The sequence below is a fragment of the Vigna unguiculata genome, chromosome 4, assembly GCF_004118075.2.
Source record: "Vigna unguiculata cultivar IT97K-499-35 chromosome 4, ASM411807v1, whole genome shotgun sequence".
NCBI lineage: Eukaryota > Viridiplantae > Streptophyta > Magnoliopsida > Fabales > Fabaceae > Vigna > Vigna unguiculata.
Genome location: NC_040282.1, coordinates 1,223,634 through 1,248,371, shown reverse-complemented (window position 1 = coordinate 1,248,371; position 24,738 = coordinate 1,223,634). Strand labels below are relative to the sequence as shown.

The following is a 24,738-nucleotide window of genomic DNA, read 5'->3' as shown; positions in this document are numbered from 1 at the left end:
TTGACATTGCCATGAAGAATCAAGAAACAAAAGTTTCTTTCTTTTTTTTTTTTTTCTTGCTGTACTCTACTAAATATTAAAAATATAATCATGTTGGTATATTAATTTTTTTTAATATATTTTAAAATATTAAAGTCATTTCCAATAGTGTATTTTAAAAACACAGAGTATTCTACAAACACACCAGATAAAAAGTATGGTATAACATGAGATCGAAACCAAATCTTGAAAAAAAAAGTAATGCATTCACGGTTTACATTTTCCAAGATATAAAGTAGTGTGATGTTGCAATGAAATTAGAACATCTTCAAGGATATATGATAAAGAACTATTATGCACTAAGGTTAAGGGTATATGATACTACTGTTTTACATCCGCTGAACACAAGTTGAAGAACAGAGAAAGTGTGCTACAAAAACCAGTGAATGGTGTTAAAAATGACACAGAAAACAGGGTAAAAAGAAAAAAAAATTAGTCTACAATGGAAACAATTCATCCTTGAGAGGAGGACATATCCATTGTATCTGAATATACGTAATCTCCCACATATCATCATCTTCTCTTGGCTCCAAAATTCCCTCTTCCTTCATCTGAGTTATGATCTTTCTCAACAAATTTGGGATTATATCACTCAAAGTTGATTGACCATACTGTCCCAAATCAGCTTTCATGCATGTGTCCATTCTTCTCAATATGCCTAACCAGAATGTTCTAAATGCTGGAGACTCTGTTATTTGTTTCAATGATTGCAAGTACATATCAGATAAATGCTCCATTGCAAGCTTAAGGGTACCTTCCATGCTCCTTGTTTCTCTTTCTGCATTTTCCCTCCTTGAATACTCCAACATCTTCTCGTGAAGCTCATCAACCATGGCAAAAATCACAAGGTTGAAGTAGTTGATGCAGTTTGATGAGATGAAAAGAAGATCCTCAGCTAGATTGAAACTCTTTTGCAAAGAATAAACTGCATGGTTTCTTATCTCTTCCTGTCTTGACAAACTTGTCCTTCTGAATGCTTCTCCGAGTTTCACAAACAGGTTCATGTTGTAGTTTCCGGAAGAAGGACCTCTCAAATTCTCGTCAATGGAGGAACCGCTGTTGCAGCTTCCCGGATTGCTTCCCGGATCCGAGTATTGGCCTCTGTGCCATTGAATCAAAAGGGTTACTGAATCAGCCAACAAATCCAGAATCTTTTTCTTTTTGTCTATTGGACTGTTCTTGGCTAAGAAACAACCGAAGGCACAATCTATGCAATATGCGTAGTTTGCTCTTGAAATGTAGGTGCAATCAGAGAACAATGCTATGAGAGCCTCAATTCCAACATCATATGTATCAGGATGTCTCCATGCAACTGATAACAGATTCAGCACTGATTTCCATCCGATTTGTGTCTGCACATTTGCAGGGTATTCAATGAGTACTCTGCTAATTGTTTGTGCTATTACATCGTGACATGTGTCGAGGATTTCTTTGTCAAGCTTCCACATTAAGGTTATGGACTTGAATATAAGTTCCTCAACTAGTTTGTCCTCTCTTAGCGCAGAAAAGAGCTTGAGACAGATCTTGAGAAGTACTAGCATAGCTTTTTCTGCAAAGGGGATTGGAGAGAACATGGGAAATTGAGCAACTGATAGAAGATAATCATGGAAGCTTGGCCAGAAAACTTGGAATCTGTGTACATTGGATACTGATATTGCACCGATCAAATCCCAGCAGAACTCAACTGTTTCCTCTTCCTCCACTGGGGTGCTAAATTTTTGGCCTTTTCCAGCTGCTGCAAAGATCAAAGATCTTCCAAGGCTTTGTAAGCATTCTTTGGGGATGTTTGAACAGTTGCTGAAGATGCTACCGATTTTGCACAGTTTGATCATTTTGGTGTTCTGTTCAAATTCACTACCAAGGGTCAAACCATCGTCCATGCCATCTGATGAAAGATTGGAAAAACGAGTGATCATGCTAGCAATTCTCTGGTACCCAACTTTATGACCATCTGTTGGAGACATGGCTCCTGATTCAGGTGTTGTTGGTGCATCCACATCAAAATCGATCACAGGTTGGGGTAATAGTTTAAGCCTTTTGAGTTTTAACAAGCAATCTACTATGTTCTTCCAACCCCCTTGAATTGAGTCTCTGAAGTAGTTTGCTACGGTGAAAACAGCAACTGTTGCCATTCTTGGCTTTATATCATGACTAAACGAGAACATGGTTTCTTCAATAGAAGCATAAGGGTTTAGTAGTGTTGTGAATTTGCAGAAGGAGGTTATGAGTTCGTCAAGGGTATCCTCTAGTCCATACTGGCAAATCCTTGCAACTGAGAATAACCCTTCAATGCACTCATGGAGTAACTCCTCTTCCTCAGCATGCTCGAAGAACGATGAAAGAGCAGCCACTGAAGGACCAGCAATGCAGGCAAACATGTCTCTGCATACTCTGCGGTCATAGCCACATGGTGTGAAAGGTTGCATCACTTTGGATCGGTTTATGAGCTGAATCCACCTACTTGGACTCATGTCTAGTGAAACTGTGGTTTGAGAAAGGGAAAATGCACAAGTGGAAATGGATTGAAAAAGCTCAGAGAGGTACTCTCTAGGCAGATCCTGGCCTGCATTGATTGCTCTATTGTTCTTGATGAATTCCTCTTCTGTCATCTTCTTCTTCACTTGGGGGTTGTGCTGATCAGTGTTGAGCATGATGAGAGAGTAGCACAAGATGAGAACAGTGTCCTTGCTTGCAAACATGTCTGAGGATTGATGATCATAGAATCTCTCAGCAAATGCCTCAAGTATGCGTTGAATCTTTTGTGACTCTCCTGGCAGCAGAAAACTTTCTAGATAAAATCTAAGAGCAGTGTCAAGACTCATTCCTTGGAAATAGAAAGTGTCAGTGAATTCTTTGAGAACTTTGAGGTAGAATGGATCAGGGTCTCCGAGAAATTCCCCTATTGTTTTCTTGTCTATGCCTGGAGTGTAACGAAAGAAGTTACCATGAGCCTTTGGATCAGGAGGATCAGAGATTAACTTGGCATGTTTCAAGTATTCAAGACCCTTTTTGTTATCTCTGTTGAAATGGTTTGCAGCAATTAACAGTTTCTTTTTCTGAAGTCTTCTGAGCCTTACATGTTCAACCCAAGCTTCCAAGTCATCTTCTTTATCCATCTCCTCCCAAAAGGGTCTATACTCAGGCAATTGAATTGAGTATGCACCTAAAGAACCTGATGAACCATCTTTGTCAATGTTATCTGCAATGTTGTGGATCATGATCAATAGTCCTTCAAAGGCTTGAATGTGCAAACTTGTGACATGGCCATTCAGTGCAAATGAGTGCTTGCAGAGTAACCTCCCAATCTCCTCAAACACATTCCGACAACATGGATCACAATCAAAGTTTGCATACGCTTCAACGATGAATGTTGGCTGTCTGCAGAAGTTTATTATTCCTTCAATTGCTACTTCTTGAAGCGCAATTGTGCTCCCAAAACTTGCAACTCTGAACAGCACGTATGAAAAGAATGCTTCCAGTTGGAACCGGATAGACCTACAAAAACAAAAAACAAAGGTAAATGACAAAATGTTGAATCATAGACTGTCATATATGATGAAATTATTGACTCTTGTAGTAGTTACTTTATAGTTCATACTCAAAATCCTTTTTAATTGGATGACAGTGTTAAAATCTTTACACTGTTTGTTTACGTTAAATAAATTATGAATTCTTTATCTTCTTTAACAAGTGCAGAGGTTAAGAGTAGAAATTATTATATGCTTCAGAATCACTGTAACATGTAACATGTAACCGAACTTTATTAACTCTTTCTTCATAAACGAAAACAGAACATTATAAACATGTGATGTACACAAACCATGTAATATGACTCTCTGTAATACTTTTATCAGTAAATGATTTTAGCAATATCAGTAGTTTAAATGCTTTTCGACAAAATCTTGGTATATATGTTTTCTTGACCAGTGCAACTAATGCACTAGATGGACAAATTGATGATAAACAAATGGGTTTTCTAAGCTATAAAGCAATTTTGGTTTTTGTCCCTATCTCAAACTTTGATCTTGTTAGGTTCCTATACTTAAGAAATGCATGGATGAAGTTCTCCTCCTCCAAATTGTTAATGGTTTTCTAACATGACAAATGACAAATCACGTTGGATCCGAACCAGAAGGTATCCTCCTGTTATCGTCTTAAAAGGTCAGTGTGATTCACCATTTGCCATGCTAAAACACAATTTACACATCTAACTGCATCCATGCATTTCTTAAATGTAAAAATTTAACGAGATCAAAGTTTGAAATAGGAACAAAAACCAAAACATAGTTAATCCTAAATAAAATGAATCTCTCTTAAGGCTTGTTAGTTCCTTCCTTGAAGTATCTCTGACCTGCGGAGAAAGTGAAAGGCATTTAACACAGTGCTGCAAATCATGGAGAGCACAAAGGAGCTAGACCATATCCCATAGTAGATCAAATGGTGAAACAAGTCATCTTGGATCATCCTCAAGAGCTTTGGGTGCTTTCCTATCTCCTCCCCACTAAGTTCTACAGCCGAGTTTATCAAAACCAAAGCAAAAATCTGAACATCTTCATCAGCAGTGTGAGTAGTAGACCCATCTGCCTCAACTATGGAGACAACATTCAACAAAGAGCACAAGAAGTGAAATATGTCAATGGCACAACGAATACCGTAGCCAGATTCCAAACCACCACCCTCATCACCATCCTCCATGTCAGATTCTGAGTCCCCTTCTCTATCCTTAGCTTCAATCTCTGGTAACCTTTTAAACACAGCCTGGATAAGCTCATGCATGGTGTACCTCGCATTCCTCTGCAGTAAATCTCCTCTACTTGCGGATTGTTGAACAACCTGAAAGCAAGATTTTAAATCTTCTTACGTTAGAAAGTAAAACCAGAATGTTGTTTATGAAAAAAAAAAACAAAAACATACAGGAAGAAAATTAATTGTAAATGGTTTATTTGTCTGTCTTTGATTCTACATCAACAGCATCGACAACTGAGGTTTATGTGATGAACTTTGGCGTTTTTGTGACCACAAACGACTAGGATTACAGATATTTGTGTTGTCTTTGTCTAAAATTTCTTACACTATTGAAGATCGTGACAAAACAATCACATACACTACTTTAATCTAAAACCTGATAATCAAATTTTAAAATTTCAGTCATTACTGAGTTCCTTGATATTGAGGAAAATCATGAACAAATGTAACCAGTGCAGCAATAATTGCATTATAGCTGAGAAGACTCTAAAAACCTTGACATTACATTCAGAAATGATGCTCTCATACCGTCTTTCAAAACTTTAATCGATAAGAAGAAGATTATAAATCTAACGAACCTCATAAAATCAATTTATAAGATGATGAAATCCTCTTGTCTCTAATAAATACTAAAAACTTACATGAATGAAACAATACATCTGTAATAAATGAGAAAAAACAACAGAAGAGAGTATCTTTATGTTGATCGACCTGAAAGCAAGTGTTGATGAGGGTGCAAACAGATTGATCGGAGAGCAAATCGGAAGCTCTATGGTTCATTATCCCGGTTAAAACCTGCAATATCTTCATCATCACGGCATCCTCGGAAACCGGGTCGGTCTTCTCAAGCCTGCAGCTGGTGATCCCAGACACAACAGACTCAATACCCTCTTTTGCACCCGGTGTCTTCTCATCGAACACTTCGAACTTGAGAATCTTGAGAACCGCGGAGAGAGCAACGCCGGTGGCCGCCGCCGGAACGTCGTCGCTTATAATAACATCAAGGAAGGGCGTAAGATAGATGGTAGGGTCGATGGTGCGCCACTCTTGCTGAGGGTTGAAAATGAGAGAACGAAGGGATCTTAAGGAACTGATGAGGGAAGAGTCGTAGGCTTCTTCCGAGTTAGATAGGTTGTAGAGATGAATACAATCTGGACGACGAACCACTGCTATAACTGCGCTAACTTCGGTGTTCAGCATGCACGACAACCCTAATTGTCTTCTTTTCGATTTCGTTGCACCCTTCTTGTTTTCAACGACGTGCATGAAATCTTCTACGTTATCCATAGCATGCATGAAAAAGGGTTGTTTAAAGAATTAACCTTGCATGTTAAGGACGTACTCTAGTTTTACTCTGTTTCTACGTAGTCGTAATGAAACTTAACCATTTTTTTGTTTTGTTTTGTTTTGGCTTGTGCGTAGGTTGTAGTGAGAGTGAAAGAGACCGAGTACGAAGGAAAGGAGAGGGAGTTAGGGAGAGAGTTTCGTGTTTGTGTGAGGACACAGGGAATCATGGGAAAAAATATTGCCGAATTGTTTGGAAAAGAAGGGGTAGAATTAATTTGCTTTTTGTTGTATTGTCTTGGTGCGATTTTTCTATGGTTACAAATTAATATTTGATGAGGAGATGCAGCATTTTGTTTTGGAGTAATGTTTGTTGAGAAATGTTGCAATTATCGTCTACTCGTACACTTAATTTAACAGTTTAACTCTTTTAATAATATAATAATATTTAAAAGTTTAATTTAAAAAAAAAGAGAAAAAATATGATTAAATACTAATGTAATTAACTGCAGCGATAGAAGGTAGGACGTGTTGTTTTCTTTCAAACTCTTCAAAATTCTGTATATTATCATGAAAATTTATGAAAATTAAATTAAGCAAATTTTCGTTTCTTTTATTATGTAAATTCTGTATTCGATGAGCACACCATTTTCTATATTGAAATTGACATGGACTTCCATGTCATTCGAGAGCTTACACCTTCACCAAACCTCTTCATCACACGTTTCTTGACAGTTTTATTAAGTTATGTCTTTGTTATATTCACCACCCAACTTAAGAAGGTTTATTAGTAGATATTTTTTTCCTGGATATGGTTGTAAAAGTTTTTTCTTTCTTTTTGTTATACATTATGTTATTAGCTGCTTCCTTTCTGTTAGGCAGGGTTTTATATAAACTCTGTTGGTAAGCCCTTTTTCTAAGGACTCATTTTTCAATACGATGAGGATTTTAAGAATTAAGAAAAATAATAAATTCAATCTAACACTTTTTACGTGGCATATTTTCTCTTATCTAAATGTATCCCAACTAATAAACGATAATAAAGAAGGCTTCCATTTTCCAAACTGAGAATAATTTTACGTGACAGACTACTGCCTTACCTATCTACACTTGCCTGATACAAATGAAGTTTTGAGTTCATACCACACACAGATCAATGTATCCAAAACATCTTCATCCAGCGAGTTACAATCTTCTATTCGTGAGATAGACACCAAGGTTTTCAACCATTCTTCATGAAGGGTTGAGAACTCTGACCTCTGTTCGCTTGACCTAAAACTTTGTCCAATTGATTTTTTCATGCGTTCGCTAGCCTTAGAAGCAGTGTTTACCGTTTTTTCTGGGATTCCGGCCATGAGGGCAACCTGCAACCCGTAGCTCTCTGGACATGCTCCGGAGGCAAGCCGATATAGGAAAACTAGTTCCTGATCACGCATGGAACACGTGTCAGATTTTGACTTGAAAGCACAAGCCATGTGTTGCATTGTAACGCGTGGATGAGAGGCAAACTCTTTCGTGAGCGGATGGTAATGTGTTGCAAATAGCATGCGACAGTTAACCTTCTCAATCAGATGCCGGAATACCTGTGCACATCCACTTATTAAAAAAGACGGAATACCGAAACATTATCAAAGTTAGAGAATAATAAAAAAACCTTCACACAAGCATGTGTAAGTATTTTCTTTCATGGATAACCCCATTACTACGAAACATAATTGTTAGTCTTTCTTTCTTTGCATTTTTCCAATGGGCACTCGAGCGTTAAATTTTTTAGTACATCCAGCCAGTCGATAAAGTATAGAAATACGGTACTTAAAATAGATCCAAAAGTTTTCATCCAAGAAAAAGACGACAAAGAATAGTGAGGAGTAGAGTCTCACAGCATATGCAATGGCATAGCCATCAAAAGTGCTTGTTCCCCGACCCAATTCATCAAGGATTACAAGAGAATCTTGAGTGGCATTCTGAAGCACCGAAGCAGTTTCTGTACACTCAATATAGAAGGTACCTAAAAAATACGAAGTTTGTTGGTATTGGCAATCAATAAAGTCAGCTAAACTGTCTCTGAACACATTGGACATTTTGAGACCACACGCTAGATTTTCCAAGTTTTGAAAAAACCCTACTAATGTCAGCGAAGTTATCAAAGTGCTTAGGTATGCAGTATCTCTAATGCTCGAGCATGTCAAAAATCCATAAAGCACATCTGCTTTTGTTAGAGTACTTACTCTCGCCTGTCATGATTCTATCTTTGGCTCCTAGTCGTGTGAAGATGATATCCACAACTGAGAGAACACAACTTTCACATGGCACATAACAGCCTAACTGCAAAGACATCATATATTTATAAAAGACGCATCAAAACAATCTGACAGAATAAACAATGTAGAACACGTGCACTTTCTTCGAGGTTTTACAGTAACAAGCATCAGCACCTTCAAATATCAGTTTAAATAAAATGATCATCTTGCTTGCAAATTGGTCAATGTTTTTCCGATTTAAAGAGAAAAGGATGAGCTGTAGTTTTCCTTCATTTAAATACTTAGTCAGCCATTCCTCATTTAAATATTTAGCAAGCCAATGAGATCAACGTAGTTTAATTTAGAGGTAATTACGTAAAAATCATTTCTAGCTTAATCAAACAAGTGAAAAGGGTGAAGAGAGAAAACCTGGGCCATAATAACAGCTAGACAGGTGGAACGCAAAAGAGTTGACTTTCCTCCCATGTTTGGTCCAGTAAGCAGCAAAGTGCGAGGATGAGACCCATCTTCACTCTCACCAAGGATTATGTCGTTTGGGACAGGCAAACGTCCACTGTCTCCAAGGGCAAACGGATGCCACAGTCCCTTCATCTTGAGCACAGTTCCCCCAGTGTCACCACTTGTTCCTTTTGATGCTAATATGACCGGCCTAGTCATAGTTCCACAAGAAAAGCTAGAAGTAACAGCAAAAGATCGTAATACGTCAATGCAATTGATGGCATGAACCACTTCAAACCACTGAGCAGCTTTCTCCAAAAATAATTCAGCAAGAATCGTGAGTGTTTCAGCATCCGAATCTGTGACGTCATGATTCTAGAACAAACTAAACCATTAGATATACATACACTCCATGATAATATGTCACTGCATATGTTCTCAAACATTAACATATAATTGATGAAAGTGAAAATAAACATTTGCCATACATCAAAAATGCTAAAATGTCAAATGTCCACCGTAAAAGGCAATGCAGTAAGAATCAAAAGTGCTGCTCACTTTTTATCTTAACAAAATTAGCGAGTGCATTTGATAATTACGATGACTATACAAATTTTATTCAGAAAGGTCAGTGTTATAAAAAAAGGTGTTCAAAGGAATCAAACAATTCAAACTTAATAAATTAGTCCAAGTAACCTGAAAAAATGGGTTAATTGATTTAGAAAAATAAAGATTCAGTAATTTTCGTTTGGCCTGACCTCCCCTGGCAGAGAAATTAGACTATGACCCGAATAAACCCAGGCAAACACAAACGCCTAAGCTACAAATTCAAGTGTCGTGCCTCCACTCAAATTCATTTCCCTTTATCATTTTTTAGCCTCCTCAACATTTAGACCTATAGCCTCGGAGTTTCCTGGAGCAAAATCACAATTTACTACTTGGTTGCTTATTGCTACTCACAGTGAGTACCTCCATTTCAATCATATATCCAATATATTCAAACTAGAAATACTTCCATTACCATTAGTAGAAGTGACAGGTGAATAAGAAAAACTTCTCCGTGAATATTAATCCACCTCAATGTTAAATAAATCGTTAGGAACTAATCAACTATTAAAATTTCCAAATAGCAGCGTGTGATTTATATTCTAATTTCCAAGCAAAATAACAGCACACCTAGTTTTTAACAAATTTAATATTTCATATTAACAATTTAAATCAAATGAACAGAGGCACAGTTCCTGGGCTGCGAAGAAAATGTGGATGAAAGTTAACGTTATTTGAAAGCCTTATAAGGCAGAAAGTATACCTGGTAATTTGGGAAGTCACTGTGCACAGCTGCTTCAAACTGAATAAGAAATTGATCAAGGCCCTCACTACCAGTCAGAATTGGTAGTTTAAAAACTTTGGTCAAAGATGATATTAGAGGCTGCTCTTTCACTAAAAGAAGCAACAAACTCAAAGCAGTCCGAAGGCCATTAACTAGTGATCCAAACACTTTCACCTGTATTACATTAAAAATTATGTTGTTCACATAAATAACAGAAAATAGTGAATCAAATATCACAATATAACCTTAAGTTCAGATCTTGTGCGTATTATCAAAAATTACTGTTAGTCTAAAAACCCAAAACATGTATATATCGGTTATCCAGTTTGGACAACAAACAATAAGATCAGATTTCTCCTTATATAGGTATAGATAAATTTTTCCAAGACCAGTTTCACTGTTTATGTATTAGCCACATGTTTTCCTTCTAAGGGGTGCAGTCTCCCCATCTCCATGGCATGAAATATGTGACTAAGTAATTTAGACATGATAGACACAAAGTATAGTAATATTGAAATGAGATGTTGCCAACAAGTCTTTTTTGCACACTAAAATGAGTATTTAGCTCCTAAATGAGTGAAGAAAAATTTATTAGATATTATATCCGTTACAAATTTGGCATAAAAACAGTAGCAGGAACTCACCCTCTGCTTCAATATTTTCTTTCCTAACAAGGGCAGCAAGAGAGGGCCTGATAATTGAAGGCTAGACTTAATTCGGCCAAGCAAATGTTCCAAGTCTGGAAGCTTGCGAAGATGTTGAGCAATGTGTGATATAATCTCTGGGTTAGCCATTAGATCATCCACTACATCAAGCCTGTTATTAATTATTTCAGCATCTACCAACGGACAGCAGATCCAGTTCCTAAGGAGTCGCTTTCCAGATGAGGTTACACACTTGTCCAGACAATTGTACAATGAACCTGAAACTCAAGCAGAACATGTCATGATTTCACAGAAATTTCCAATGAAAATTATATAGTGCTGAATTAGGAAAAGTACTAGCCTGATTTGCTACCATCCTCATTATTAACAAAGAGTTCTAGATTTATCATTGTTGGACCATCCATTTTCAGGCAACCCCTGTAAACTTGGTATGGAAACAAATCCCCACTCTGTAGAAGATCATCTAACTATATAAAAAGTGTAACAAATTAATTAACTTAAACAACAAGCACGCAGATATATTGAGTGCTAACCCCCTCAAGAGAGAGAGGCACCATTGTATTGTATAAAAGTGTACCATCAATCTATCCAGATGACCAATCAATCCACCCAGAGCAGACAAGGTGATTTCACGATGAATCACATTGTTCAGCACATGATCCAGTGAATGAGATGATCCTTTGAAGTATGCCTTTGAGTGAATTAAATCCCTAATTTCAGAGTTCACCAAGTCAGTGATTGACTGAACGGGAGTGAACTGTAGTGCTGCCGAACCTACAAGAGGGAAAAAAATCAATATTGAGATTCCAGTATGTTTTCCAAAATTTAAAATGACTGAATTCAGCTTAGAACAACTAAAAAAATATTTTGGAAACTTTATGATTTAAAAAGTTGATGTGCTAAAATATCTTACTGAAACAAAATGCAAAATTTGCAACCTCCAAATTATTCCTAATGCATCATACATCAAATTATTCAGATTGTCATAAAAACATAGGCTTGTATATTAAGATCGTGATATAAAACTCAGCATATAAAACGTGATATGAAACGTCCTAATAGAACCGTTTGCAGTAGCACAATGGTAATATCCATAGCAACTTAATTCCTAAAGAGAATAGTAGTTTGATTTATCTATATATATTTATAGATATCATAGAGATACAGTATAGACTGCGTACGTCATTTATAAAGTACACCAGACAGTGTAAATGTTAAATAAACGCTTGTCCTTAAGTCAAAATAAAACCAGATTGCCCAAGGAATAACTTTGTTCACAATAACTGACCACCACACCGCTAGATATTTGCTTTAAATTGTTATACAATACTATGCAAAATGATTATTTTCCAGCAAGGATTTGTAATTCACAAACATTGTTCCAACAAAACACTCATTCTAATACATCTCAAATATTGGTCAAAATTTATTGAAAACTACCCAAAAAAAAACAAAAACCGTAAAAAGAAACTGAGACACAAACTCGTGATTTACAATGAATTTTAACCAGCAGATAAAGTGTGTTCAACGAATGTGTAAGAAAATGCATTGCTAACATTTCTCTTCACATATAAATTCCAAGCATAAAAAAAGTGGCAGAAACGCCCATTTCAAATTCTAGAATGTTCTCAGTAGTGTGCCTCTAAACCACGAGAAATCATTAGGTAGTCTTCGACTACTGCCCATTCTGTGGTTCCAATTAATCTTTAAGTGATACATTTATGTTTTTATATTTAAGATAATTAATAATAATAATTACAAATCACATAAAGATTTGTTACAACCATGAACAAGAAGTGATCCAGGACTACCTAATAATTTCTCATAAAACACAATAAAGGATCACATCTCACCAATTAATGAGAATTTCCTAAGTGCTTTCTGAGCTTCTTTGGACAACCCTGCAAAACAACATCATATTACGTTAAGATAAAACAATTAGAATTGATGTGCATTCAAGTCAAAAGGAATCCTGCCAGCATTCCTTAGTACAATCATTCCAACACATTTATTTCATAATTGGGTTAATTTTATGTGAGACCCATTAAATAAAAAGTGGGCAGAGCATCATAAGACATTCAAATGAATTCACAAAAAATTGCACCAATTAATTTTATGTCAGAAAAAGTACGTGTCAGTATTTTTGTTCAATTTAAAGGAAAACTGATACTTCATGGCATTCACCTCTGCTGTCATATATAACTTCCTTGGGTGATACCTACAATCCAATTCCAAGAATCAAATTAGCTAACAATTTGGCAAAATGGAATGATCATTCACATAAAGTAAATACAAAATCAGGAAAACGCAAAACAAAGGGGTATTGTGAACATACTTGCATCAATAAGGCCCCTAAAGCAGAACAGGATGTATCGTCCTCTATTGAGCCAACCCAAAATCTGAGCCGAGCACAATCAACAAAAGCAAATCCATACACAACTGAACCATTATCCAAGTCATTGCTTTCCTATAGAAAACATTTAATTTACCATCATACATAACAATAATAGCAAACAAAAAATGAATAACAGTGAGAAATAAGAACCTCTTTTATTGCGAGGAGGTGAACAGCATCAGGACCAATGTTACCATCAACATTGGTTGATGGAGTGACTACCTGAACTAACTTTCTCCGAACAACCTGAAATCCAGCAGTGAAGGTCATACCATGCAAAAAAACAGTCAATTCAAAAGCATAATAGATACTGGATGATAGTATACATAGACTTATGAAGTCAAACAGTCTTATAATAATTTAATCTATAAAAAAGGAACATTTTCAAGTGACAGCTGTGTCGTGTCCAGTTCACAGTCCCCAACATCAATAAGAAACTTTGCAAATGTTTCTTGCGTCATTATATTGGATAAAATAAAGCTAAAACACGAGAGATTCAGAACATTAACCGAAGAAATACTTGGACTAATACCTCGTGTAGTTACAGTAAGCTAGAGAATGTGAGATTGTGTTAGTATTAGACTAATTGAAGCATAACTCATCACGCAAAGCCAAATATTGAAAACGTTTACATAAAACTTCAGAAGCTACTTAGCCATACAACTGCAAGGATGGGAAAACTTACAGAGTTAGCCCCCCTAGCTTTTGCTGCTTCAGATGTCTCTAACTGCTCCACTCGTCCAACCTTATACCTTCACAATGAAAGCAGCATACTAAGTCCACAAAAAGTTAACTAGGAATTACTGAGAATTAACACCGTCCATTCTAAGCAGAATTAGCTATAATGATCTTATGGTGCACAAAATTCAAAATCCACATTGAGCATAATAAATATGGTATCACTATCAACTATCACATCAAATACATGAGTTCCTTACCCACGTGCAACCAGCTTTTGAATGGCATCATCAATCCCACTTTCAGATATACCAACCTGAACCAAGTAAAACACAGTCACTGAAAGACATCAACTAACAGAAAAGCATGTCAAGAACCAGCCAAAATATAAGTTTGAAATCACCTGTCGACATTTTCCAACACCACTTAAAGTTATTTTCCAATCAAGCTCCTTATGACCTATGTCAGCATCCATTTCATAGAGCTCATAAAATTTTCCCTACATTGACCATTAATTGCGGCATACTATTATTACCCAACGGTTATGCATAAAATACAAAATAAACTACAGTATCCAGAGGAATTAAGAAACCAATGTTCAAAGAGCTTGATAAACTAACCACTTTAAAAAATAGCACAACATCCATATATTTACATTTGACACTCCAATACTGTTTCTGTGATGCTGACAGTTTTGTCAAAACTTCTGGAGGAATATAAAGAGTCGTCCTGTCATACAAAGGATTATTCGGCCTTCTTCCATTGGCATCCCTGATTCGACAAGGATCAAGCCACTCAAACTTGCTGGCCATTTCTACTTCCTTCTTATTTGTGTCCAATGCCATTGAATCGTCGAGAAACCTGACTCGTTTTCCAGAATTTAGCACGGAACCAAACTTGGATCCAACATCACGACTACGCTTTCCCTGTGAAGCAAGAGGCTGCATCCCTGGGGTTTCTGGTCCAGCAACATCGTCATCGGTTACAATCAGTGCCATGTTTTCCTGATTAGCATTTTTCTTGAAATTCACAGCATTATCTTTTGCTTTCACCAGAGGTTGAAAAACTGCTTCTTCCTTGTGCACCCCTTCACGATCAGTATCAGCACGTATTCCCACTGATTGAGAAGATTTAGACAAACTATCATTCAATGGACAGCTCCTGTAAAAAAGATGCACTTAAGTTATAGTATGTGCCCGTGATTTTAGTCGCAACATCAAAAAAATTTGACCCACCACAAGTGCCAACATGTTTGCCCTGAATTTGCAATAACATCAAACGACCACAATGAAACTGCAACTGAGATTATGATTTTAAACATTCGTAGCATCCATTAAACAGCACTTTCCTTTACGAAGAAGAAACTGCTTCAATTTCAACAGTGTCTTCCGCTCAGTAATCTCTAAATTTCTAAGAAACTGAAATTATGTTTTTGTATTTCAAATTAACAAAATGCCGAATAGTGCTACGATTCAACCTACAATGTCCTATCAATTTCACTTGAATAGTTCAACGACATTCCACCAACATCATTACGAAATAAACTATTGAAACAAAATGCACCAGTGCTTCACCTTTAACGCAAATGAATACACCATAAAAGCATAAAGGAAACATCAAAATATAGCGAAGAACGAACGAAACGCATTCTGCTTTCTCGCACTTCCATAAAACCCTAAGCTAACGACTCGGAGAAGGAAAAGAACGAAGCGTACCTCTTACTGATTCTTTCGTTATCGTCGACCTTGACGAATTTGTGCATGATGCTCTCAAACAAGGAAGGACCAGAGTTGTTCTCTTTTGGCGCGAAATTCGCCGGCAAAACGCGACGAGGCACCTTCTCCGGCGGCGTATCGGTTCCTCTAACATCGTCGGTCGGCGGCGGTTGACTAGTGGTAGCAGTACCGTGGCGGTTGAGTTTGTCAACCGTCGGAGCGGTGGAAAATCGCTCAATAGGCTTAAAATATCTATGCATAATGTGGGAATTTTTGGCGCCAGAATATTCTTGAGAGCTTAACCCTTTGAGTAGTACAGAGTAGAATTCGTTGAAGAGGCTTTTATACTTTCCAGAAGTTTTATACATAAGCGCTTCTTTTTAACCTTTTTGGAGGGAAATATTTATTTGCATCTTATAAGGAAAGAAAAAAGTTTAAATAAATCGTGAGAGTGAATAGTTAACTTTCTGGTAGGTATTTAATAAAATATATTCAATGAAATGTGCTAATTTTGTCTGTAAAAATTGTTTTTAGTTATTTTTTCGTACATTTTAAATGCGGAAATTTTTGGAAGTTTTCCTCCTATTTTCTACCATATGTTTTTTTTATTTAAATTAAATTTAAAATTTATAAAAAGAACTATCCACAAGAAAAAAATATTATTATATCATATTATAAATTGTCTGTCATCAAATCAAAATATAATTATATTTTAAAAATATTCAACAAGAGTTTTAATTATAATATATTTATATGTTTAAAAAAATTTACTGTATAAATTTAAAAACATTCATTTCAGCCTAATGGTTCATTGTTGTTTATTGGTGGTTAAATCATACTAGGCCCTGGCCCCGAATGAAAACTATATCAAAAACTTTTGTTTAAATTTTTTACTTTGTAATGTTTTAAGATTTTAATGTGTAAAAAAATAAATATATGTTTCTTTTTTTTATTGTTGCGATAATGGACCAATCTTTTAGCCGTTTTCTATTGGATCGATCTGTTGTTGATGGACTAGAACCCATACATGCTGGGTTGGATAGTTTTTTTTCATTCCAAAATAGGAATTTAAAACATGCGTATTTTATTAGAAATCACATCAAAACATTTTTTTAAAGTATAAAAATATTGCTTTTGTTTGCATTCTAATAAAAACGGCCTATAGTTCTTTATTTACTAAACCAATAGTGTAATTCTTTTTCTCGTAATAGCATTTACTATATTTTACGTTACTTTTATATCTTTTTTTTCATACTTTAAAAGATAATAAATATAATTATTTTAATTCATGTTAATTTTTCTTTTCAGTTCTTAAATGACGTTTTATTTGAGTTCAGAAAATACTTCAAATATCAGCTTAAAAGACGATTTTATAAGTTAAAAAAGTTTTAAAATTATTAAATGATGTATTCGTTTTCAAAATCTTAAAATTTTAACACCGGTTTTGTAACATCCCATTTAATGGTTTTTTAAGCTACTAAACAAAATATCATATTTTGATAGAGCAAAGCAGATAGTCAGAAAAAAAAAAAAAAAAAAAAAAACAACAAGAGTTTAATACAGTCATCCCAAGTAACCTGTTCAAACTTCCAACTACTCATAGAACCTATTTTAAGGAAAGATATAACATATACATCCCAGAATGCTCTATTCTAAAAGCACGAATCAAAAAGCAATATAAACACCAGGAGCTGCATATCATATCCGGTCCAAGGGAGGAGTATCATCACCTAGATCCTTCTTTACTCACACCAAGTCATAGGTGGTCATTGCAAAAAAAGAAGACATTTCAAAGAAAAACAAGCAAGGCCATAAGGGTAAGCTAACCAATCATACAATAAGAGGTGAAGTCATGAATAAAAATAAATAAACAATTTCACACACATCAGAATATAAATCAAATCACCACTACAAGACACACAAGTACCTGACTCTAACTCAATATTCGGATTATGTAAGCACATTGGATCTCTTGGTAGCTTGCACCTGTGAAGGTTCCTAAACTCTGTAGAGTTTTACGCTCAAGGGGTTATCACCCAACCACTCCCAAGGTAAGTCCCCTTCACGTCTATGACTGATCGGGTCCATAGACTGAGACCTCCTGCTACTCCTCACGACATAACCCATCACACTCTACATGAGTCTTAATGGATTATTGGAGCGTCAGGATGCTAACCAAATCTGAGTCCTTAAGTGCTTACACACACTAAGTACTTTTCCTAGGATTTCCCATAAAATCCTAGTTCCACCTCATCCCTTCACAATCTCATTCCTCAAACTTTCATCATACAATTATATGTATATACTATAAATCATTATTATCCAACATGCTTTAAGCAAACATCATCTTATCTCATTCAAGAAAGCTATTATGCATTTAAAACAAAGAAGAAAATGTAACTTTGCAGTGAAATTTGCTTAAGCTAGAGAATCTCGCCTAGGCTAGGGAGTAATCTCGCTTAGGCGGACTACTCTCGCCTGGGCGAGACCCCTTACAGTGGGCAACTTGAAAACCTGAGCGAGTTCTCGCTCAAGCGACCCCAGCTCGCCTAGGCTAGACCTCGCGCAGCAATAGAGGTAACTCTCTGATACTTTCGCTCAGGCAAGAGCTACTCGTCTGGGTGAAATTATTAGGATTTCCAAACTGTTATTCACATGCAGAGTTACGAAATTCATGTCACATTCCAATTTCACACCACAGGTAGTTTAAAAAGGCAATTAAGCAAAGAATCATACCATCCAAGCATACAAAGACTCTAATTACTCGAAGATTAAGTGAAGGTTAGCTTCCCTTACCTCTTTTGCTAAGATTTGAGCTTGGTGGAGTTTGAATTGGTACCAAGGAGGCAGAGATCTTAAATTAACCTAGAGGTTCATCATCAAGACATAGAGAAGAGGAAATTTCATAATTAGACCCAGAATTCAGAGACAAACAGATGGATTCTAGCTGGAATTGAACTAAAATGGAAATGGAACTTATCGAGGAGGAAGGGAGTTGAGGGATGAAGCACCAGAGGGTTCAGTTGAGTCTGATCTTCCAGAATCTAATCACCAAATGCAAGGAATTTGGTGAGGGAAAAGATCAAATAGGAGAATTAAAAGAGGAGAAGTTGAGAGTAGAGGGGGAAGGTGGAAGGAGTTGTGTTTTTGGATTCTATAGAGAGAGAGAGAGAGAAAAAGATGGTTTAATTAAGGGGTTTCACATGTTTATATTAAAATTTTAAATAAAAACAAATTTTAAATTAAAATTAAAATTTATAAAGTGAAAATTTATTTATTTTTATATTAAATTAAAGAATAATAATATTATCACACCTAAAAAAATTTAAATGCTGTTTTTTTTTTTTCTAAATTAAATACATTCGTCCTTATCCGTGGAACTTTCGAGATAAGAGCAGAAGATGATGAAATTCCATTTACGCTGTAATGACCAACATGCAAACGGAACGTTCCAGAGACTCATTTCGCCACCTTTATAAACCCATTACTCTTCCGGTTTTCGTAACTCGTTCTTCATTTCTTCAACTAGTAAGTAATCAGTTACAGCAATTCATTCTCTTGCAAAATGCCTAGTCGATCAACGGGAGTTATAGCCCAAGATTGGGACCCTATCGTTCTGCACAAGGCCAAGCCCAAGGCCCAGGACCTCCGCAATCCCAAGGCCGTGAACCAGGCGCTCCGGTCCGGCGCGGAGGTGCTCACGGTCAAGAAGTTTGACGCCGGTTCGAACCGGAAGGCCGGCGGTCCGGCAGTGAACCCGAGGAAGCTGGAGGAGGGAACGGAACCAGCTGCGTTGGAGCGCGTGGCGGGGGAGGTTCGGCATGCGATCCAGAAGGCGCGTTTGGAGAAGAAGCTGAGCCAGGCGGAGCTGGCGAAGCAGATCAACGAGCGAACGCAGGTGGTGCAGGAGTACGAAAATGGCAAAGCGGTGCCTAACCAGGCCGTGCTGGCCAAGATGGAGAGGGTTCTCGGTGTCAAGCTCAGGGGCAAAATCGGAAAGTGAGATTTTAACTCTCGGTGTTATCATCATCATCTACATTCAGGATTTGTTTCTGCATTTCTTTGAATATGTGTATGATTTGGAATTTGGAGGGTTCAAGATTTGTAGGAGTGAAAAAATTGCCAGAGGAGTATTAGGACCACTGTAATGAAACATTGTTGTAAAAAATGAAATGTATAATTGTTATTTTCGATGGTTTTCTTCAGGATATGAATTTCTACAAGTATGTTTGGTAAGAAAGCCATCATATTTTAGAAATATGAAGATTAAAATTATTCCCTCCTAGTCTTAATTAATTCACTTGTGGTTAATTTAGTTAGATAGTATTATTTATGTCTCATATATATACGTTTTTTAAGAACTTTGTTATGCAATTTATTTGTATTATGTTTAACTAATAATATTCACGCAGTTGACATGTTTATTGAGCACTTAAGATTAATACGTCTCACTAATTACTTACTGTGTGTAAGCTAAATTATTGGGACATTTTTTAATAATTAATAGTGACTATTGTATTGAAGTATAATGCTTTATTAGACATTAGATATCTTAATAAGGGGTCTTAATAAGTCGTCAGTCATATTAATACATTTATATGAACATTTAATCACATTTGACATAAATTCACCAAAATGTTTCAATTTACGTTGGATTCAGAATAAGGAACATAACGTGGAATACATACAATAGAAAATGTCTTTAGTTTCACAACTTTATGAAGGCCATTAATGGCAAGTTATTTGCATAATACACACACCTCTGAACAAGACACAGTGTATGATGGAGAATTATAAATGTTACAACAGATTTAACCTGCAGATACTTGTGAAGTGCTTCTAATCCAGAATCTCTTCCAAATCCACTCATCTTGTATCCACCATAGGGACTGTCACCCCCAAAGGCAAAGTAACAGTTTATCCAAACAATGTCTGCACGAACTGACCTTGATACTGTGTTTGCTGTATCCAAGTTCTTGGTTATAATTCCTGCTGCTAATCCATACCTAGTATTGTTCGCACTTCTGATACCATCCTCAATGCTTCTGTTCATATATCATTCTGCAACAGAGTACAACATTTTCAACTTACTTAAAATTCATCAATGGCATCACAGGACCAAAAATTTCATCCTGTGCAATAAACATGTCCTCCATCCGTTTTTCCAGTGTGAGTTCCAGCCTTAAAAAACCAAGGAAAACCAATCAATTTCACACTTAATATCAGTCTGAAATTACAAATGAGTATTCATCAAAATTCTAATATCACGTAGAAAAAAAATTATTTGAGAAGGATTACTGAGTATAAGAGAAACTTAAATAGTTGTGTATGCAATTTTGTCTAAAAAAAATTACACTAGAAAGTTTACAATTTTGTCCATCTTCTTTCCTGTATAATGTTTAATATTTTCATATATATTCAATATGCGACTTAAAATTCGTAGTTGACACCACTGATAGTATAATTTTATTTTTGTCATAATTTTGCAAGAAAAATAACTCTGATCTTAACCAACAAGAAGAAGAGATTTGAAAGTGTTTTGTGGACAGTCTTCATTGTTGAGTAGATACCAGTTTAGCAAGATGAGCATGAAACAATGCTGAGAGAGGTGTTTGTTCAGCAGGCTCAAGAACCATAGTACAACCAGCAGCCAAAGCAGGGTCAACCATGGTGTAAAACATGGAGGTGGGGAAATTCCAGGGAATGATGTGTCCCACAACACCATTTGGTTCTATTAAAATATATGTTTGCAACTCCCGTGCAGGTTTTGGTACTTCTCCACGTATTAGAGTTACAAGAACAGGCTTTTGTATTTCTCTTTTCTCTCTCTCTCTCTCATCGTAGATCTGAGAGTCTCACAGATTACAGGGTTCCACGGAGTTGATTCTAGCCCCGATTCCCTCCACTCGGATCCCCCTACCCGCGGATCTTGGAGCTCAGGTAAGACCAGAGGATTTATGAATTCAATCTGAACGGATTTCTGGTTTTTCAAAATTTGTTGATTAATTCAGCGAGGGTTTAGTGTGTGAGTGAGTAAGGTTGGGGTTTGCGATGGCTCCCACGACGATCCGGAAGGCGATTGGGGTCGTGAAGGACCAAACCAGCATAAGGATTGCGCAGGTCGCCAGCAACATGGCGCCGGAAATGGAGGTCGCCGTTGTCAGGGCCACCAGCCACGACGACTACCCCGCCAGCGAGAAGTACCTCAGGGAGATCTTGGACCTCATGTCGCACTCGCGCGGCTACGTCCTCGCATGCGTATCCGCGGTGTCCAAGCGTTTGGGGAAGACGCGCAACTGGATTGTGGCGGTCAAGGCGCTCATGCTCTTGCACCGGCTCATTGACGAGGGTCCCCCCCTGTTCCAGGAGGAGATCCTTTACGCCACCCGCCGAGGAACACGGCTCCTCAATATGTCTGATTTTAGAGACGAGGCTCACTCCATGTCCTGGGATCACTCCGCTTTTGTGAGGTCCTATGCTACGTATCTCGACCAGAGGCTTGAGTTGATGCTGTTTTATAGAAAGAGCACCGACGCCGGTACCTGTGGTGGTAGTGTTGGCGGCGACGGTGCTGATGATAGATTTGGCGGAGGGGACAATTTCCGGTGGGCGCCGTATGAGTACGGTGGTGGGGACATGAGTGAATCGGTGACTCCTTTGAGGGATATGACTCTGGATAAGAGGGTTTTCGATAAGATGGATCATTTGCAGAGGTTGTTGGATCGGTTTCTGGGTTGTAGGCCTACTGGGTCTGCGAAGCATAGTAGGATGGTTTTGGTTGCTTTGTATCATGTGGTTAGGGAGAGTTTTCAATTGTATGCTGCTATATGTGAGGTTTTGGGTTTGTTGTTTGACGACTTCTTCATTGATATGGAGTACGTCGATTGCGTGAAGGCTTTTGAAGCTTTTGACAGTGCGACTACGCAGTTTGATGAGCTTGTTGGTTTTTATAATTGGTGTAAGGATATTGGTGTGGTGAGGTCCTCGGAGTACCCTGAGGTTCAGAGGATTGCCACCAAGTTGCTTGAGACGATGGAGAAGTTTGTGAGGGACATGGCTAAGAGGCCGAAGAGTCCCCAGACAAAAGAGGAGGAGCCGGCACCAGATAAGAACGAAATCAAGGCATTGCCTCCTCCGGAGAATTAGTACTTCTCCATGAATTTCATCAGCAGCACCAGCACCAGCACAGTAACGTAGGGTATTTTCTGCTGTGGGAACTTCATAAGCCTTAATCGTATCGTATGATATAATTTTCCAGCATCAATTGCATCCGGTGTCGCTATTTCTTCAGCGTTTTCATCAATTACTTCTGCCCATTTCATCATCATTTTTGCTCTTTCCTGGTTCTCCGCGTTAACGAAGATTAGAACACATGCATATAATTGAAAATGGATGGAAAAGTAATGTGTTAGAAGATCCATATCCATCATATATAATATATAAGGTGAGTTTATGTATATAACTCGGTGTAAATATGTGGGGTTAAATTAGATTGAGAGATCACTCCTTAGTATTAGAATCATTGGACTGAATTTTTTTTTTAAGAATTGGATATTTTTAAGATATTTTATAAAATTTTCTGAAGAAATTAAAAAATCTTATATTTTTAGTAATGTTGCCTCTGTTTCTGAAGTTTCATTTCAAAATGATAAAACCAGCCTATATGTGTATCAGGCGAATGTGAGTAATCTATGTTCATGTGTGTATTAGGCCGACTTGTATTTATATATGTATTGGACTGATCTCAAGTTGACCTATATCCTGTGTGTGTTGAGCTGACGTATGATCATGTGTGTGTTTGACCGACCTCAAGTTGACCTATGATCATGTGTGTGTTGGATGATCATGTGTGTGTTGGGCTAACCTGTGTTCATGTTTGTATTAGGTCGACCTCATTAGGAGGACATATTGTGCTCGACTTGGAGTCGACATATGTACCCCGTGGCACTCAGTCCGACCTAGACCCGACCTATCTAGAAGACCCAATTCACTTAAAATTGTGACCCCTTCTTTCTTAAGATAACGACAAAACAATCACGTAACCATATCCACACAAAGGTTGGAGTAAACCTTGCACACAACATCTATCTCTCATGATTCTAGGAGGACCGAAACAAGGAGGAGTTACTACTATAAAGCTAAGCAGCTGTTCTTCGCTAAAAGCATGGGAAAGAGGACGGAAAGGCATATTGGGAGAGAAAACATCCTTTTATAAATATATCTTACTTGCAAAGGGGACAAGTTGTGATTACCGATCATCTCAGACCATATTTAATGATAACATATACTATAGATTATTTATAATTTATTATCTTACATGAATGTTCACGTGTTGATTTTTATATCGAGATTAATAATTGATTTTGAATTGGAATATTTTTTTTAGATGATTCTTATGTTTAATAAAAGTATAGAGAGTCTTCTTTCAATTCTTTTATTGTCCTTAATAACCGTGTTTTGTATCCAGAGTAAGTATTATTTATCTACTTTCTTTTGCATCTTTAGAATCGAATACAAATGTGGAAGAAGTTTTCAACTGAACTAAGTTTCTTATTTATCTACTAATTTGCTATTGTTGTTTTTATTCCTAAAACGCAAAAACTTATTAAAATTAACTATAATCACATTATTATAAATAAGACCACATTTTCGTAAAAGGAAAACTAAACAATTTTATTATAATGTTGTGATGAAATATTGTATAAAGATTTAAGAATTGAATGAAAAATATGTCTGCAAATATTTAGATTTGTTTTTATACCAAGATTTTGATAGAAAAAATTGATATGCCGTGAGAGTGACGTGTGTGAAATGTTGTATTGATTAACAATGCTACTTGATATCAACGGTTGAAAATATCAAGTAAATAATTCAGGTTTAATTAGTCAGATGGTACATATCTTCGCTCATATTTATCAGTTTGGTACCTATTTTAAAAAATGTGTCAATCTAGTCCTAACTTTTGAAAAAGGATCTTGATCAGATCCTTTTCAAACAAAAATTACTAAAGTCATTAGCTTAATTCATGACTTTTACCACTAAATCTTAATATAAATATCAATACTTAGGTTTGTAAGTCATTTTAAATATTAATATAGTTAACAGTGTTAATAATTTTTTGCTAAAAATGACTTAATAAAGGTTTTTTTTCAAAAATTAAAACTCAATTGATATATTTATAAAAGCG

At 36.6% G+C, this 24,738-nt stretch overlaps 4 protein-coding genes and 1 long non-coding RNA gene across 6 annotated transcripts; 2 read left to right on the top strand and 3 right to left on the bottom strand.

Annotated features, from left to right (window-relative positions):
• Positions 1-476: 476 nt before the first annotated feature.
• LOC114182002 (ARF guanine-nucleotide exchange factor GNL2) lies at positions 477-6,072 on the bottom strand. The gene is made up of 3 exons (XM_028068740.1): positions 5,497-6,072; positions 4,391-4,872; positions 477-3,534 (listed from the first exon to the last, which is right to left on the bottom strand). The coding sequence occupies exons 1-3, from the start codon at positions 6,070-6,072 to the stop codon at positions 477-479; spliced, it is 4,116 nt and encodes a 1,371-aa protein (XP_027924541.1).
• A 983-nt stretch (positions 6,073-7,055) lies between these two features.
• On the bottom strand, positions 7,056-15,866 carry LOC114181126 (DNA mismatch repair protein MSH7). 2 transcript variants are annotated; one of them, XM_028067480.1, is made up of 17 exons: positions 15,552-15,866; positions 14,457-14,997; positions 14,240-14,335; positions 14,097-14,152; positions 13,844-13,910; positions 13,309-13,404; positions 13,099-13,230; positions 12,948-12,981; positions 12,617-12,664; positions 11,341-11,537; positions 11,104-11,230; positions 10,743-11,020; positions 10,078-10,272; positions 8,739-9,143; positions 8,298-8,394; positions 7,950-8,077; positions 7,056-7,652 (listed from the first exon to the last, which is right to left on the bottom strand). In XM_028067480.1, the coding sequence occupies exons 1-17, from the start codon at positions 15,809-15,811 to the stop codon at positions 7,170-7,172; spliced, it is 3,240 nt and encodes a 1,079-aa protein (XP_027923281.1). In that variant the 5' UTR covers positions 15,812-15,866; the 3' UTR covers positions 7,056-7,169. The 2 variants fall into 2 exon arrangements, with proteins under 2 accessions (XP_027923281.1, XP_027923282.1); XM_028067481.1 differs by having other exon boundaries at positions 11,104-11,212.
• Positions 15,867-17,119: 1,253 nt separating this feature from the next.
• LOC114180266 lies at positions 17,120-18,703 on the bottom strand. Its single transcript, XR_003603656.1, has 3 exons — positions 18,563-18,703; positions 18,348-18,416; positions 17,120-17,291 (listed from the first exon to the last, which is right to left on the bottom strand). It is a non-coding gene; the product is annotated as an uncharacterized LOC114180266 (long non-coding RNA).
• A 280-nt stretch (positions 18,704-18,983) lies between these two features.
• LOC114182078 (multiprotein-bridging factor 1c) lies at positions 18,984-23,807 on the top strand. The gene is made up of 3 exons (XM_028068828.1): positions 18,984-19,550; positions 21,042-21,491; positions 23,437-23,807. Exons 1-2 carry the CDS (start codon positions 19,117-19,119, stop codon positions 21,115-21,117), a joined length of 510 nt encoding a protein of 169 aa, XP_027924629.1. The 5' UTR covers positions 18,984-19,116; the 3' UTR covers positions 21,118-21,491; positions 23,437-23,807.
• On the top strand, positions 21,323-22,854 carry LOC114182077 (putative clathrin assembly protein At2g25430). Its single transcript, XM_028068827.1, has 2 exons — positions 21,323-21,491; positions 21,574-22,854. Exon 2 carries the CDS (start codon positions 21,603-21,605, stop codon positions 22,695-22,697), a length of 1,095 nt encoding a protein of 364 aa, XP_027924628.1. The 5' UTR covers positions 21,323-21,491; positions 21,574-21,602; the 3' UTR covers positions 22,698-22,854.
• Positions 23,808-24,738: the final 931 nt, after the last annotated feature.

Bases quoted from the DNA above. Each gene is read 5' to 3' on its own strand.
- LOC114182002 (XM_028068740.1), bottom strand. From the start codon at position 6,072: ATGGATAACGTAGAAGATTTCATGCACGTCGTTGAAAACAAGAAGGGT. The intron at 4,873-5,496 runs GTCGATCAACAT...TCTTGCTTTCAG, and splicing joins TCATCAACACTTGCTTTCAG to GTTGTTCAACAATCCGCAAG. The intron at 3,535-4,390 runs GTCAGAGATACT...TTGTTTTTGTAG, and splicing joins GCCTTTCACTTTCTCCGCAG to GTCTATCCGGTTCCAACTGG.
- LOC114181126 (XM_028067480.1), bottom strand. From the start codon at position 15,811: ATGCATAGATATTTTAAGCCTATTGAGCGATTTTCCACCGCTCCGACG. The intron at 13,405-13,843 runs GTAAGTTTTCCC...GCTGGATTTCAG, and splicing joins AAGCTAGGGGGGCTAACTCT to GTTGTTCGGAGAAAGTTAGT. The intron at 12,982-13,098 runs GTATGTTCACAA...ATTGGATTGTAG, and splicing joins TAGGGGCCTTATTGATGCAA to GTATCACCCAAGGAAGTTAT.
- LOC114182078 (XM_028068828.1), top strand. From the start codon at position 19,117: ATGCCTAGTCGATCAACGGGAGTTATAGCCCAAGATTGGGACCCTATC. The intron at 19,551-21,041 runs GTGAGATTTTAA...TAATTTTGCAAG, and splicing joins CTCAGGGGCAAAATCGGAAA to AAAAATAACTCTGATCTTAA.
- LOC114182077 (XM_028068827.1), top strand. From the start codon at position 21,603: ATGGCTCCCACGACGATCCGGAAGGCGATTGGGGTCGTGAAGGACCAA.